General features: G+C 43.0%; 1 protein-coding gene across 2 annotated transcripts; it reads right to left on the reverse strand.

Annotated features, from left to right (window-relative positions):
- Positions 1 to 355: 355 nt before the first annotated feature.
- LOC115391719 (monoacylglycerol lipase ABHD2-like) lies at positions 356 to 9504 on the reverse strand. Of its 2 annotated transcripts, none has more exons than XM_030096053.1 (10): positions 9416 to 9504; positions 7787 to 8020; positions 6211 to 6389; positions 5716 to 5883; positions 5055 to 5238; positions 4837 to 4929; positions 4553 to 4654; positions 4334 to 4403; positions 3821 to 3905; positions 356 to 2408 (listed from the first exon to the last, which is right to left on the reverse strand). In XM_030096053.1, exons 2-10 carry the CDS (start codon positions 7996 to 7998, stop codon positions 2176 to 2178), a joined length of 1326 nt encoding a protein of 441 aa, XP_029951913.1. In that variant the 5' UTR covers positions 7999 to 8020; positions 9416 to 9504; the 3' UTR covers positions 356 to 2175. The 2 variants fall into 2 exon arrangements, with proteins under 2 accessions (XP_029951913.1, XP_029951914.1); XM_030096054.1 differs by having other exon boundaries at positions 7787 to 8017; positions 9416 to 9503.
- Positions 9505 to 14888: the final 5384 nt, after the last annotated feature.

Genomic DNA, 14888 nt, shown 5'->3' on the forward strand with positions numbered 1-14888 from the left:
AAAAAAGATGTAGTGACTATTCAAACTGCAGCGGATAATAACGGACACATCTTGTCTCCCTCCTCCTTTAAATTGTGCTTCGTCTGGCCTGAAGTTGACCCGCACACCGTTTAGTTTCTCTCCTCTGGCTTTCATCTCCTCTGGAAGGCTGATCTTACAAGTGCCTGTCTCTCTCATGTTATTTTTTTGCTTGTTTGTTTATTCTTCAATAATATATTATATGATGTTTCACCCAAATGTGATACCCGGTGCACCAGTACTCATGACAATGTCGATAAATGTACAATAAACTGTATATAAAGAAATCACTGGAGTCACTGACTTTTATTTTAAAAAAAATGAAGAGAGACAGATATTTGTGCAAAACAGACATGTATTTATTAAAGTGCGGAGAAAAGTCAGGCAATAGGAACTATTGGAGAAGTGGCACGTTAACAGGGTGTGTGTTTCATGGTTGATAAGTTACATTCGTTTGAACTTGAGTACCAGAGGTTCAAAATACAGGGAGGAGGCCGCTGCTTTTCAGCAACACCTGACAGGATCTTCCTCAGAGGAAGTTGTGAGTCACGCACGCCACAGACAGCTCTGAACGCCACCATGAACCAAACCGCAGGCCAGAGAAGCCGTTTCTGCACAACAGCTTCACACCTCGTGTTAGTGCAGAGTTTTATCGTTTTCCAGTTAAAGTATGTGAAAATACAGTTTGACCCAGTTCTTGTATTTTTTTTTTTCCTGGCCTGGATAACAGACTTATCGGAGCTGCTCTGCAGCAATAACCAGTGTAAACAGCAGCTTCGATGTACTGTTGTGTGCAGCTTTAAGGCACGGTGGAGCAGCTCCTGGAGGAATGATGCCGTGTTTGGAGGATGTTACAGCTGCCTGCCATAAAGTGCCAATGTTCCAGTTAAATAAAAGAAAATCCGCAGCTCCGTTCGCTCAGTTTTACAGGTTTTAAACCGCTTTAACAAATTCTCAAGCCCTGACTCATTTGGTTATGAAAGCTGATGGTCCGCTGCACAGAAAGGGGAAACTGGAAATGACACCTTATCTGATAGAAACACACAAATCAAGCGCTCATCGGGCTTACTAAAAAAAGTCCATTTCATGTTTTAGTGATGTGACTGAACAAAGGTGGTCAAAACAGAGCTAACACAGTTCAGCGCTCATGTGAACCACAGACACGAAAATGATCACCCTATCACAAATAAATACAACTAAAAGTCCTTTTAACAAATAATCCTTCAAGCCCTGTTGAAGAGTTGCAGTGAAAAAAACAACAATCAGTCACAAAAAGCTTGTTTCAGAACAGTGAAGGTCATGGATATTGCAGGAGCTCCAGACTAAGCAAGTGACATCGATACTCTGCTGAAAGCTGGGAAGTCTTGTTTCCTTAAAAACAAAAACAGCAAAGAAGGTTCGCTTTCAAAGGAAGGCTTCTGCAGAAAATCTAAAAGAAAACTGTCCTCTTGCTCTGAGAGCCGAAATCTCCTGCAATACTTCTCATTTAGAGGAAATTAAAATATCACCGAGCTGAGATAAAAACGAAATCTGTCAGAACATTTATCTTGTAATTAACAGTTTCATTTCGGAGAGAGGATTTTAATCACTGCATGACAAGAAACAGGAAGCTGTGGCATTAATCACTTGCCAACTAATGTGCAAAGTGTCAAACGGGCACTTCTGGTAAGATACGGTGAGTTTCAGTCTGCCCACATGAGCAACATGCTAAACCATGGAATTAGTGTTCTGGGATCAGAAACCAAAACTATTACAGGCATTAGCATTCATATCAAGGCACTTGAGTCCTGGCGAGGCCGTCAGAGAGTTTTATATGGATGAACAGAATCCACTTGGATGACTCGGTAGATTTCTTCTTCCTTGACTGAATTCATAGGACATATTCACGCCTCTCGCCGCGCTTCGTTCAGCCTGCTGCTAAACCTGCAGAAGCAGCAGCCTGCAGAGGGCGAGCCGCCGTTTGACTAGAAGCTAAACGAAAGAGGAGGAAGCAGCTCAGCAGAGGGAATCTTCTGCTGCGGTGTTTCCACTTCCCGCCCGGTTCGTCCTCTTGCACTCAGTCTAACTCACGCACATGTCCCAGGAAAGCCTGTGTGTGCAAAGCAAGCGCACACACAGGAAGTTGTGCACGTGCATGTGCATGCGCACGTGTGTGGGTCACCCGCTGTGCGTCGCCTCTGTGTTCAGCGAGCAGACGTTTGCGTCTCCGTGGCCGCTCCTCTCACAGAGCGACCACCTCTTCTTCTTCTCCCAGTGGCAGATGGCGTCGGCGTACTCCACGATGGCCTTGTCCATCCAGGAGAGGCGCTGGGGGAGCAGCACCGCGCCCTCGAAGAAGCCCATGTGGCCTCCGTGCTGGGTCAGGGCAAACATCACATTGGGCATCTTTTCTGTAGAGGAAGATCGAGAAAAAAACTCAAGACTGAGGTTTTTGTTGTAAAGAAAATGTTCATATCTGTAATAATTCAGATGTTTGGTTACCTTTAGTGTACTTTCTGCATTTAACACAACCCAGACAAACTCTATTATCAGCTCATAAGTGTGCGACTTGCTCACCTGCCACATTTCATAAAGCTGAGGGAATACTGGAACGATATTTATGAATATATATGAGTGCTGATGAGTGATAATTTTCTCCAAATAAACCGTACCATAGAAAGTCAGAACACCGTTGCAGCTGCTGTGGCCGCTCCAACATATTCATGTATGTACTCTGTTAAATATACTCACAAATTCACTTCATTCATTGATTGGTAGTTTGTGTGCAAGTCTGGGAGGTCTTTATATATCCTCTGCACCTGTTGTACACACAAGCTTAATTCTTATTTTCTAATTTTAACTCATCTCGCCCTACTGGGAAGGCTTGACTCACTGTATACAGGAAGCGAGTGTCTTTTTCTGGATGTCTGACCTCCTCATTGCTGATAAACATATATTATACAACATATATACTAATAGTGATATTTTATTTCAATTCAAAATACAGAAGACTTTTTTTTTTTGTAGTTTTTTTGGACAAGCATCTTGCCAAAAACAAAGGTAAATAACTGAACTTGTCTTCTCTGAAAGCGGAGGGATCATTACAAAACAAAAGTCCCTCTGTTTCTGCAGTTTCTCCTTCTGTTACTTTACACCACTAACACTCCGTGTCTGTATCCGCTTCTGCACTTCAGAGTGGTGTTGAATGTTGAATGTGAAATAACTGAAAGGGAAGTGTGCAAAAATGAGGGAAATGCAACGTGATGCGTTCACGTTTCCTTGAAGTGGAGGACAAGTTTAGAATTTCACCTGTCAAGGTCCAAGGTCTCGTTACACACCGTGATTTACACACAGAGGGGCCTCTGAATGTGAACCAGTGAGGCAAGACGAGGCCTCAACACAGAAACACGCACACACACACACACACACACACCTCTCTCTAACTATATATATAAAATCCGGCAGCATGGGCGGATCACATGGCCCTGAAAAATTCAACAAGACCGTCTGGGCTCGAGCACATCGCTGTGACAAGACTTTATCAACACTTAAGACTGTCTCCAGCGTCCAGCGGCAGGCTGTCTGCTCACGCCACATTTGTTGCGAGTTAACCGGAGCCGCTGCTGCGGCACACAGACGCTCAGCCTGCGCGGCATATAAGGCGTTATTTTCCGTCAAGGAATGCAGAAACTCGTAACTCCGCGTGATCGGCTCAGAAATGTGAACCGACTCACGGCAGCAGCAAACAACAGCCTCCTTCCTGCTAAACTACCGCCAATACTTTAAGCTGATGACTGAATTTTTTTGGGCGGAAACAACATACCTGTGAGGGAGCGGGGGACAGCCAGCAGCGACGGGTGAACCAGCGGGTCGTCTAAGGAATTCACCAGGAGTAAGGGCACGGTGATCTGCACACAAGAGGGAGGGTCAGCTCACTTTTCAACGGCTTTAGAAGAACACAGCTTGAAGGAGCAAAAGCAGTGGAAGCATCGGGGAGGTGGGACAAGGTCGTTTTTGACACTGACGTCAGGCCATGGTGTTTTTCCCCAATTAAATCTTTATGAGAAAACTCATTTTCCATATATAAACTTATGAAGTGGCACACTGTTGATGCTGCTGTCTGGTTCTTCAAAGATCTATTAATCTATCTTCACAGATCTATTAATAAATAGCACTTTAAACAATCCCATTTAAAACTGTTTTCTGTGTATTTTAATTAAAAAAAAATGAGCCACATGCCATAATAATAGCATATTCTATTGAAGTATTGTTGCTCAAAGCAACAATACTGAAGATGGTACAGACAGTAGAGGCTAGTGGTGCAGTGTTCACTCACTTTGTGGATGTAGTGCACACAGCTCTCCTTCTCATAGTACTCGTTCAGCGAGCTGTAGCCGTGGAATTTTCTGCAGAAACAACAGTGAGATAACATCGGTGAGGCAGATAAGAGCTGCAGAGAGAGAGAGAGAGAGAAAGAGAGAGAGAGAGAGAGAGAGAGAGTGGCCCAATGCAGAATGACTCGGGTTTAAAAAAATAATAATCTCCAATGTGTCACCTCATGATGCTGTCGTCAATCTGCATCAGAGACGTCGCTGCAGACACTCGACTCAGGTCTGCGTCGGCGATGCTGCTGGAGTTTAGGCTCAGCAGACTGTCCCTGTGGAGCGACACCACGTTTAGACTAATCCAGTGACAAACAGCCAAAACAAGTCCGTTCAACCTAAAAGTAAGCTGGGCTTATTGCTTTCTGAGCTAAAGATTAGAACAAAACTATTTCTATTTTATGAAACAAACTGACATAACTGTTAATCTGTACTTGAAAATGTTGTGTTTCTCCACCTGTGCGGCAGGATGAGCTTCTTCATGCTGTTCGCCAAAACAAAGTTGTAGAGCCGGCGGCACTGGTCCCACTGAAAGAATGTCTCCTGAGCTCTGAGCACACAACAGCACATAAATACAGGTGTGAAATAAGAGCTAGAACAGACCACCGGCAACATTATGAATCTGAAGAATTTGCCCCTGTTCAAATCTCAGTGCTGTTTGTTTTGTCCACTGACCTGAGGGCGCTGTAGCCCTGGCAGACGCTGACGCCGCACAGCACTCGCTCCTGGTTCGACCGGTTCTCCCCCAGATACTTGCAGACAATGTTCCCTCCCAGGCTGAAGCCAACCACCACGAGCAGCGTCTGGGGGAAGGCTCGCCTGATGTAGCCCACCATGGCCGCAAACTCCCACGTACAGCCTGGTTACGAGAGAGAAGCCTTTACAAACGACGCATTCAGGTTCTTTCAGTCGACATGGTGCCCTTTATTCAAAGGTGAATCCCTCTTCTTTAAGTATTTACTATGAAATCCATTAGTTTAATTTAGGTATGAATGCTTCTTCTCTTAAAATGTTCAAATGATGATAGCGTATGAAGATGTATGGTTTTCCTCTCTAATTCTTTCACGCTCAGGTTTTTATGCTTTTATTAGTGTTTAATTGTCATTTTTAGAATTATTGACCTTAAATCTTAGATCTTTTAAAACCATTCTGGCTAAACGAGGGATAAAATGATCAATATTCTTCATAAAGTCGAGTTGAAAATACCTGAATTATTTATAGATTTGATCCGCAAAGTCTTTAAACTTCACAGGCTATCAGTAATCTTACTCTCTTGATTGTTGCTCAGTGTATTCACACTAAAAATAGACGCGTCAGGGTGCTGCTGTGGTTTTACCGCAGGTGAACATGCGAGGCGAGGTGAGCTCCATGTTGGGCAGGGCTCCCAGGTGGTTGAGGACGGCGCAGCGGTAGCCCTGCTGCTGGGAGTAATCCACAAAGGTCCGAATGTAGTTTTTCTCGCTATGGTTACCAATCCCAGGGCAGATTACCATGGTGATGTCATCTGACACACACACACGCACACACACGGAGCAGAGAGAATGTGCACAAACATGTAGAGAGGAGTCATGAGTGGGTGTGAAAGCGGATGTCATGTGTGCTGATTTAATTGGCAGCGGAGGAGCAGGGTGTCGTTCCTCCGGGGAGTTCATTAGAGTTCATGCTGCTCCTGCATAATGCAGGACGGGCTGCTTGTTACTGGAGGCCGATGTGTCCGTGATCCAAACAGGAGCACAGGGATGTGGAAACAAAAAAACACGTCCACCAAACTGTTTTCTGTTAAGTCGGTGTTCAAACAAACTTTTCAGACAGAGCAGCATTTTCCTCTCACCTCCTGTGCTGTGGTCTCCGAGGGCTTCAAAGAGGTCGAAGGTCGCTGTAGCCCCATCCTGCAGCATCGGGAGGAACTTGCGAACCCCGTGCGGCGTGGGCGTGTTGACACGACCCATCTTGCCGTAGAGAGCCGTCTGGAGGTGACCGCTCTTCCCCCAGAGCAAGGGAGGAATGTATCTGAGGAAGAGCACAAGACTCGCATTGTTTAACTTCACCCTGAAGACGAGTCAACAGCCTGCAGACGGACCGCTTCAAGCACAACATGAACACTTAACTGACAAGCAAAACCGGCTGACATTTTCATACCTCCAAGCTACTTAACTCCAGAGTGACTTCACAGACGGCTGTCGGTGGAGACGTGACGGGAAGAGGCTGATCTCACGCCAAGAATATCTGGCCTTTGTTTTCATTCATCAGCAGAAAGGTGTAACCCGACATAAGTCTCACTCATTATTCATAACAAGGAAGAGCAGGTCGTTCACTGGCTCAGATGGCACACTCGAACTACTTGGACTTCTTTTTTTTTTTTTTTTAATCCTACTCCAACACACCGCAGAGCAGCTATTTAAACCGCCTTCAGACAAACCCGCAGTGTCAACAGACAGAGGGAAATAAGTACACACCTGAGGTTGTGACTAAGCATTCAGGGTGTAGTTGCGGTGTTAATCCTGTACTGTACGCCTGAAGGCTTGAATCTATAGCCGCTCTGTACTGGGTCACAATAATTTAACCACTAGATAAAAATACCTTCTCTCCAAAGACCTGCAGCTACATTTAAATCAAAGTAATCAACATTCAGCTTCATGAGGACAGGAGGAGTACTTCTCAGCACGCTGTATCGGCCATTTTTTTCTACAAGTGAATCACATTGATCAAAATGAGCAGAAAAGTTAATTTTGCTCATAAAGCTATTTCATAGATTTTGAAAACATTTATTCTGGTGCTCTTTCAGCTCGTTCCACGTCCAAGGAGCACAGTGACGACACTAGTTTGGTATTTTGCTACTGACTGTATGGTTATTGCACAGTGGTGTAGTGGTCAGCCACGCTGCATTAATATCCCTGCTTCAAAGGGTTTAGGGGCATTTTGTGTCTGGAATTTCTCTGACAAACTCAGATTTTCTCCCAAAAGACAAGGACAGTGGGAGGTTGTGTCTGAGGCCAGTTCTTCTTTGGTTCACGGGCCGCCGTGGTCCTGAGCATCTTCCCTCTTCTCGCCATGACCCCTGCCTCTGTCACATCAACAAGTCCCCCTTCACTGCAGCCATGAACCTTCTCTGAGGTTTTCTTCTCCCTGAATCGCAGCTCCATCTCAAACATCATACGTCCAGTAGATCCTGACCCTTGCTTTCACTCAATATCAGCCTGAGGATCCAGACCTCGTACAATACAAGATCGATGGATGTTTGTTAGGTTGTCCCTGACTTTTTTCCACACCTTTAAACACTACTTTTACACCATATAATCTGACACCTTCTGCAGATCTCAGGTAAATCATCTGCTCAATGATAAGTCCAAACTCAATAGATCACTGAACCCTTTCATTTCTGAAAAGATAATATCAAAGGTTCTCACTCTTTGGTCAGCATGGGGCAGGACTTCAGTAGGTATCGGCTGAGCAGCGTGTCCTGGTAGACGATCTCTGGCGGTGCAGTGGGACTCATCAGGTTCAGACAGCGGACGAGGATGTAGAGGACCGTCGCCACGGCTGCCAGCTTCACACCGTCAAACACGGCCGGCAGCTCCTGACTGAAGGTGTGCAGGTCTCCGTCCTCCAGGATGGTCATTGTTGAGGTGTGGGCAGACCTGCTGCATGTGGAAAATAATGTCATGAGCAACCTCAACATATGTTTGACCCGTCATGTCTTTTAAGATTCTAAAGAATAATAATCAATCAATCAGAATGAAACAATAACGGATGTTTGAGCCAGACATCCATTTTTAACACCGTCATTGTGGTACATGATGGATAAGTCAACAGCTCATTACAGAGCAAACACAGAGAGAGAGAGAGGAGAGGGAGAGAGAGAGCGAGAGAGAGAGGAGCAGAGAGGAGAGAGAGAGAGAGAGAGAGAGGAGAGAGGAGAGAGAGACAGTCACACACATACAAACTCACTCCTAGGGCAGTCTGAAGTCCCAATTAATCTCAAATGCATGTTTTCCAACTGAAAAAGCATTTCAGATTAAGAGAGGCGAACATGCAGCCTCTGTACCGACAGGCTCTTAACCCAGACTCGTCTGGGACTGGGGATATTCCTCCTGTGAGGTAAGAGCAATAACCATAACAGCGCCGTGTGACCTGTCCGTACAAGATGCCAGCATTAAACTATACTGCGTCTATAAGTCATAAAAAAAATGAATGATTCAGGTACACGATTCACCTTTGTAATGAAAAGCCCTCAACAAATGTTTACTCCACTCATGACTAAGGACTGTGTGAATGGTGACGAATGTTCCAGTAGCATTCCTGTTTTATTAGATCACCACAGTGCCAGCACACTTATGATCCCTGTGTCCAGAAAGACAGTTCATCAAGAATACCCTCTCCTGACTTTGGATAATAAACCGGTGACAGTGTTTTTCTTTCACTCTCTGCTGTCTAACATTGAGAGAAATACAGAGATTTCAGAGCATCTTGGCCTTCTTGACTCTACTACAGTAGTGATCCCACTGTCATAGTGGAGTCAAAAGTTGGCTCAATTTGTATGTTTTCAAAATACAAAAGTAAAGCAACTTTTTGACTCCACTACGACGGTGATCAGAGATAGAAAACACAAGTTAAGGCACGTTTTTCACTCCACAATGAAAGTGATCACAACTGGAAAACACGAGTTAAAGCAACTTTTTCACTTCACATTCTGACAGTGATCAGACATGGAAAACACAAGTTAAAGTAACTTTTCACTTCTGGAGCGCCCCAGGATAAACAAAACTGCTACACTTACAGAAAAGTAATTGTCATTATATCTTTTACATTTATTTGAGTGACCTAAACCTAAACAGGACAAAACACACACACACACACACACACACCCAGCTCCGCTCCAGTTTCAAGTCGCTTTAAGTGACAGTTTCTTTCTGTTTTTTGCTCAGTTAGTCGCTCAGGTTAAAACTGTTCTGGAGAAGGCTCAGGTGAAAACATCAACAGAAAACTGCGCGAACTTTACAAGAAGTGTATCCGTTAGTGAGAAAGCGCAGTGTTACCGCAGCGTTCCTTGGCCTCGGTCCGGGTTCTGGTCGGATCCACCCGGAGCTCAGACTGTTTACAGCCGCGACGCTCACTGACCAGCCTCGAGCTCACGGTGCGTTCAAGGACTCTCAAAAGCTCCGGTGTTTGGAAAACGCACCACAGTTCAAAGGTTAGAAGAATTATTTATTTATCCAAGAAGTTTTTATTTACTTTGCAATAAAATAGGAATTGTCACAACTTCAGAATATCTCCAGAAATAGGTTTATGATGGAGACTAGTTGTGATCTGTCTTGACCGCAAGGCTGAAGTTCGGATGGTCCTGAAGGCACCACCACAAACCGCGCTGTGGCTCTCTCTCCTCTTCTGTCTTGAATTTACTGTAACAAGCCGACACGGTGTCATTGGTCGGTGCTGCGTCCGTTTACCGGACATCACGGACGTCACAGCCATCAGGAAGACTCCCGTTAGGTGTCAACGCCCGATTCATCACAGCTGCTTCAACTCCCATAAGTTATTATCTTACAAGTCAATAAACTGTTAATTTCTATTTTCATCAAAACTACGCGATATTATTTTTAAGGAAGATTTCAGAGTTGTCGCTTCATCTTAATGTGACTGTCATGACTATACTTAAAGACTGAATGTAGAGCCAAATAAAACAAATAATTTTGTGTCACTTATGTTTGATTTTCTTTGAAGTATGACATGTTACAAACAGCTGAGGTTGTCTTTGTAATAATGCAACGCCTCAAGTTTAGGTCCTAAACCCAGTCAGACATTTGCATTGACGATTTTAACACCACTAGAGGGCGCCATCCACTAGTGCATTGTGTCAAACACACTTCAGTTCAGATGCGTATGGTCCAGGTCGGTTTTCCCATGGATTTAGTAATTCTAAAATGTTATCATGTAGTGCAGATATTTTCATAATCTATCTCAGAAACTTGAGAATTGCTTTTCAAAAAAACAACAATGAGCAATCCTTTCAGGTTTCAGTGTTTTATGTCCTGGCAGATTTGGGAAAAAAAATGTCGTGCTTCTCAAGAGCACATGGTTTCTGCAGCTTTCAGTGTGCCCTTTTTTTTCTTTTTAGCATTGGCATGGATTTAACTGAATCTCTCAATAATTGCTAGGCCATTACATTGGGGCCGTGCATCTTCACTGGTCTCATGTGAAGATTCCCATTATCTCATTAATGATTCAATTGGATTCGATTCCTCGATGCCATCACCACGCCGTGTATTACATCCCATTTTTCCTCATTACTGAACATCTCTACGTTTCCAAGCAGTCAGATAAATATGAAGTCTTTATTCAAACTCTTCATTAGAAAATGACACTCAAGACAAGTGTATTTACCCAATAACAACATTAAATGGAATAAATGCAAGTGAAGCATATTAAAAAGAACTGCCAAAAATCAAGAAACAGCATTACTGTGTTATAACTGAATGTTGCTGCATCGACACAGAATCACGTCTCTACATCACACGGATGGAGTAGGACCCTCTGGGAGCCACCTTTTGGCCATGTGCCCAATGTCTGACCTCCTTGCATGAATGGGATATGCTGTATAATGACTGGATTTATCAACAAAATGTTTCACTCTTGTGGTCAAGTCTCCCTGTACTCCTGTGCTATGCGGTATGTTTGTATATCTTAATGTAAGTCAGAGTATGATAGTGTTTTGGGGTTTAGTGTACTCCTTATTCATCAGTTTAAAGAAGTCTGTACTTATTTTTTGATCACACTGTGTCCAGATGCTCTCAGTCAGAGATTTTGTTGCCTACTTTTTGAAAGTTAAATCAATCATAACATCCCTGAAGTATAAAGTAGGAATAGGCAACCAGACGCACGCTTTTAGACATTTTTCCAGTTTCAATGAGACTTTGTGCCCCCACCAACTCCTCCACCTCTCTACCCACAGACACACACACCACACACACACCACACACACACACACACACAACACACACACACACACACACACACACACACACACTCTTGTATTTCTATCCTTGTGGGGACCGTCCATTGGACTCCCATTCATGTCTAGCCCCTACCCTGACCCTTACCCTAACCCTAACCCACAACCACAACCAAAGCCTAACCCTAAAGAACTGTTTTTGCACTTTTACTTTTTTCAGTAACAACAACATGGTCAAGAAAACACTGTTCTCCTACTTAGGACCGGAAAAAGGTCCCCACAAGGCACGTCGTTCCACGTTTTGCTATCCTTGTGGGGACATTTGGCCCCGACAAGAATAGAAATACAAGAACACACACACACAGACACAACACACACACACACACACACACACACACACACACACACACACACACACAACACACACACACACACACACACACACACCACACACATCTACTAATTCCTTTACAATTTTCATATTTATTTTGTATCCTCAGATATTCAAGACCTTTGTCACATGAAATGTATTGGCTGTGTAAAATATTCATAAAACAGCAATCTGACAAATGAAAGGTCCATGCAACAGTCTTGTACAGTCTGAATTAATTTCATTGTTATTTTTGGCATCAAATCCGATCGGTAATTATTGGTTTACATGCAGTGTATGTTTTATTCAGCTCCACAGGGATCCCAATTAGCACAGCATCAGTATGACACTGTGAGCAGAACAGCTGTGTGAGGCTTCAGCTGAGCAGTCTGTACTCTCACCCTAATCATTTTCACTGCTTCATCTGCCTGCTATTTCTTAGTACGGAGGACGGGCCCATTCTAAATAAAAAAGAAGAAAAGAAAAAACATCAACAACTGAGTTCTGGCTTCTGATTTCTTAAAGGTGTCTTGTTTCAGGGTCTTGGCTGATGGGAGAGGGGTGAATATCACACAAGTTGCGCTGGAGAAAATCTATTTTTTTTTCTCTTTAAAGTAAAATTTCTCAGAGAGGAACTCAGTTTTTTAAAATCGTTGTAATGAGTATGTCTGGTGTTTACTTACTGTGACCTCCAATGCTCTTCTCATTATGATCAAACCTCTTGCAGCTTTGTGCTCGGAAATCAGCTGCATGACCTGACCAATCTGTACTCTCTACCTTAATTTTTTTTTACCTCTTTATCTGCTATGCTATTTCGAAGCACAAACAACGATAAAGGCCTTTCCAATAAGACTGAGTCCTCACTTTTGTCTCAAAAATTTGACTTCAAACTAAGAATTCTGTTTTTGTTTTTTGTTTTTTTTTTACTCAAAATTTGAATTCTGGGAAGTTTTTTTCTTTTGTTTCCCTTTTTGTCTACAGTAGTCCCAATTGTCTTTCGCAGGTATTAAAACCAAAACTTCTTTTTAAATGGAACACAGAAGTGAAACAGGGCCGGGTCGGTTTTGCTTTGGGAGACAGAAGTGAAACCTCACTGTTATAACAATTATACATGTACAGATCCCATGTGCCACATGTTCAGTTTACAGGATTACAGTGATTCCATTGAGGATTACAATCAAACAGGCTTATGCCTCATTGAAGTCTTATTTAACCATCATCTTGTAATAATTAACCTCATCCTATGGCTCGGGTTTTGTGAAGGCTGGTCATGAGAAGAAGTCAAATCATCTTCTGCGTCACCTACCGTCCATCACACTAAGGAGCAGTAATGAAGGAGGCGGTCGGCGCTGCTTCACGGTGTTCTCCATTCAGCTTTGATGTCATGTGAAAATATCATCTTGGGAAACCTTTTTTTTTCAGGCACAGTGCTGCAGGTTTCACACGGCACCATATCAAGTCGGATTGGTCACTGTGATTAGTTAAGATCAACATGAAAAGAGAAGACGACATCCTGTGGGAGAGTGAGATAAAAATGGACCGTACAACAGCATTTCGGCTCTCCTTGTGTCAATAGCCATGTGTGAGATTAAGCTGCATTTTGATCACTTAGGCTTGTTACTAGGCTACAGAAGGGTTAGTTTCACCCTCCCAATCAATGTGTGTCGAGTTTATGTGTGAATATTCTTGCAGCTACAGAGAAATACATTCAGAACAACAATACTTTCAAGACCATTAAAGGAATTGTGTCTTATGAGGATGACGGTCATGTAACTGTGGTTATATTTAGTCTGTGTTTCTGCCACAAATGTAGAGCAGGATGAAAAAGATACAGCTGAATGAAGTTTATCTCTGCAAGGCTTGTGAAGTGAAGGATTGAGACAGAAAGGGTTTGACAGTGCTGGACATTGTTTTCAGACTCACACCCATTAAAACAGTTCTTCGCCTTACACCCACTCCCTCTGGAGGCACAAAAAATCAACTCTGACCCACTGCTTGATCTCAGTTCAAGCAACACCCACACAAAAATCTCGTCTCTTGGTACAATGAAACGTTCCCCCTAATTTGCATTTCAGAGAAGGATTTAATGTGAAACGTACAAAAAACTTTAGAAGAACAAACCATCAATTTATAGCATTTGATCAATAAATGTCAGGACAGACTGAAGCTACACTGAAGACGACAAGCTTTTTTAATTAAACTAGGCCAAATAAAGTAAATGCAATGTAAATGAGCTGAAACTCTTGTCTGGTGACAACAGCAGGTAACGTATGGGGCTGTCCTTAAGGTGTCCAACATCCTTCCCAATCACTCCGAACTCTTCCAGTTCAGGACAGCTGAGAGCTGAAAAACAATCCCAGTTCAGTGTGAACAGGTCGCCAGACCATCACAAGGTAAACAGACTGAGAGACAACCAGACACTCTCACATTCACAAAGAGAACATGATCAATTAGCTGAATTAGTCTAAGATGCCTGTTTTTGGACAAGATCAGGAAAGTGGAGTAATCTTAGAATACCCATGAATAATGCATAGGTCAAACGGTAAAAATGTCTATTTTCACTTCTTCCTCTGTTAGGATTAGGTTTACGGTTAGGGTTATGACCGAACCTTAACCCTGGTGAAAAATGACTCCTTGAAATAGTGGCGTATAGCTTTTTCATTTCAACTTAAAAGGTTTTGTTGTTGTTGTTGTTGTTGTTGTTGTTGTTGTAGAGCAGAGTAAATGTGATGGAAACAGTTTTACAAAACCAAATAATTTCTACCAAAATTTCTACAATCTGAACATAGAGACAATATTAATGATACCTAACCTTCCAGTTCAAATTAAAGGAAAATATCCAAGAAAACCTGTTACGTCATGCATATTTTTACAAAGTCAGCCTGACAACATGGATTTCAGACTAATGCTACTTTACTATTTTTCATTCCAACTTCATGATAGCTCAGCTTGTGTCTCAGTGTTGTGTTGTGTCTCCTACTCTGAAGAAAATAGTCAATAAAGAAAAATCAACATTCTCTGTGAAATCTTTACAGTTTGCTTGGTGCTTTGGCGGGTCACATTGGAACCTCTTGTGGGTTGGTTTTGGCTCACGGGCCTCATGTTTGACATGCTTGATTGAAATTCTAAATACACAAGGGTTAGCATCCTGCAAATAATTAAAATTTTGTCACAACCTGTGTCTCTCTTC

This window comes from Salarias fasciatus, chromosome 7, assembly GCF_902148845.1.
Source record: "Salarias fasciatus chromosome 7, fSalaFa1.1, whole genome shotgun sequence".
In the NCBI taxonomy this organism is placed as follows: Eukaryota; Metazoa; Chordata; class Actinopteri; order Blenniiformes; family Blenniidae; genus Salarias; species Salarias fasciatus.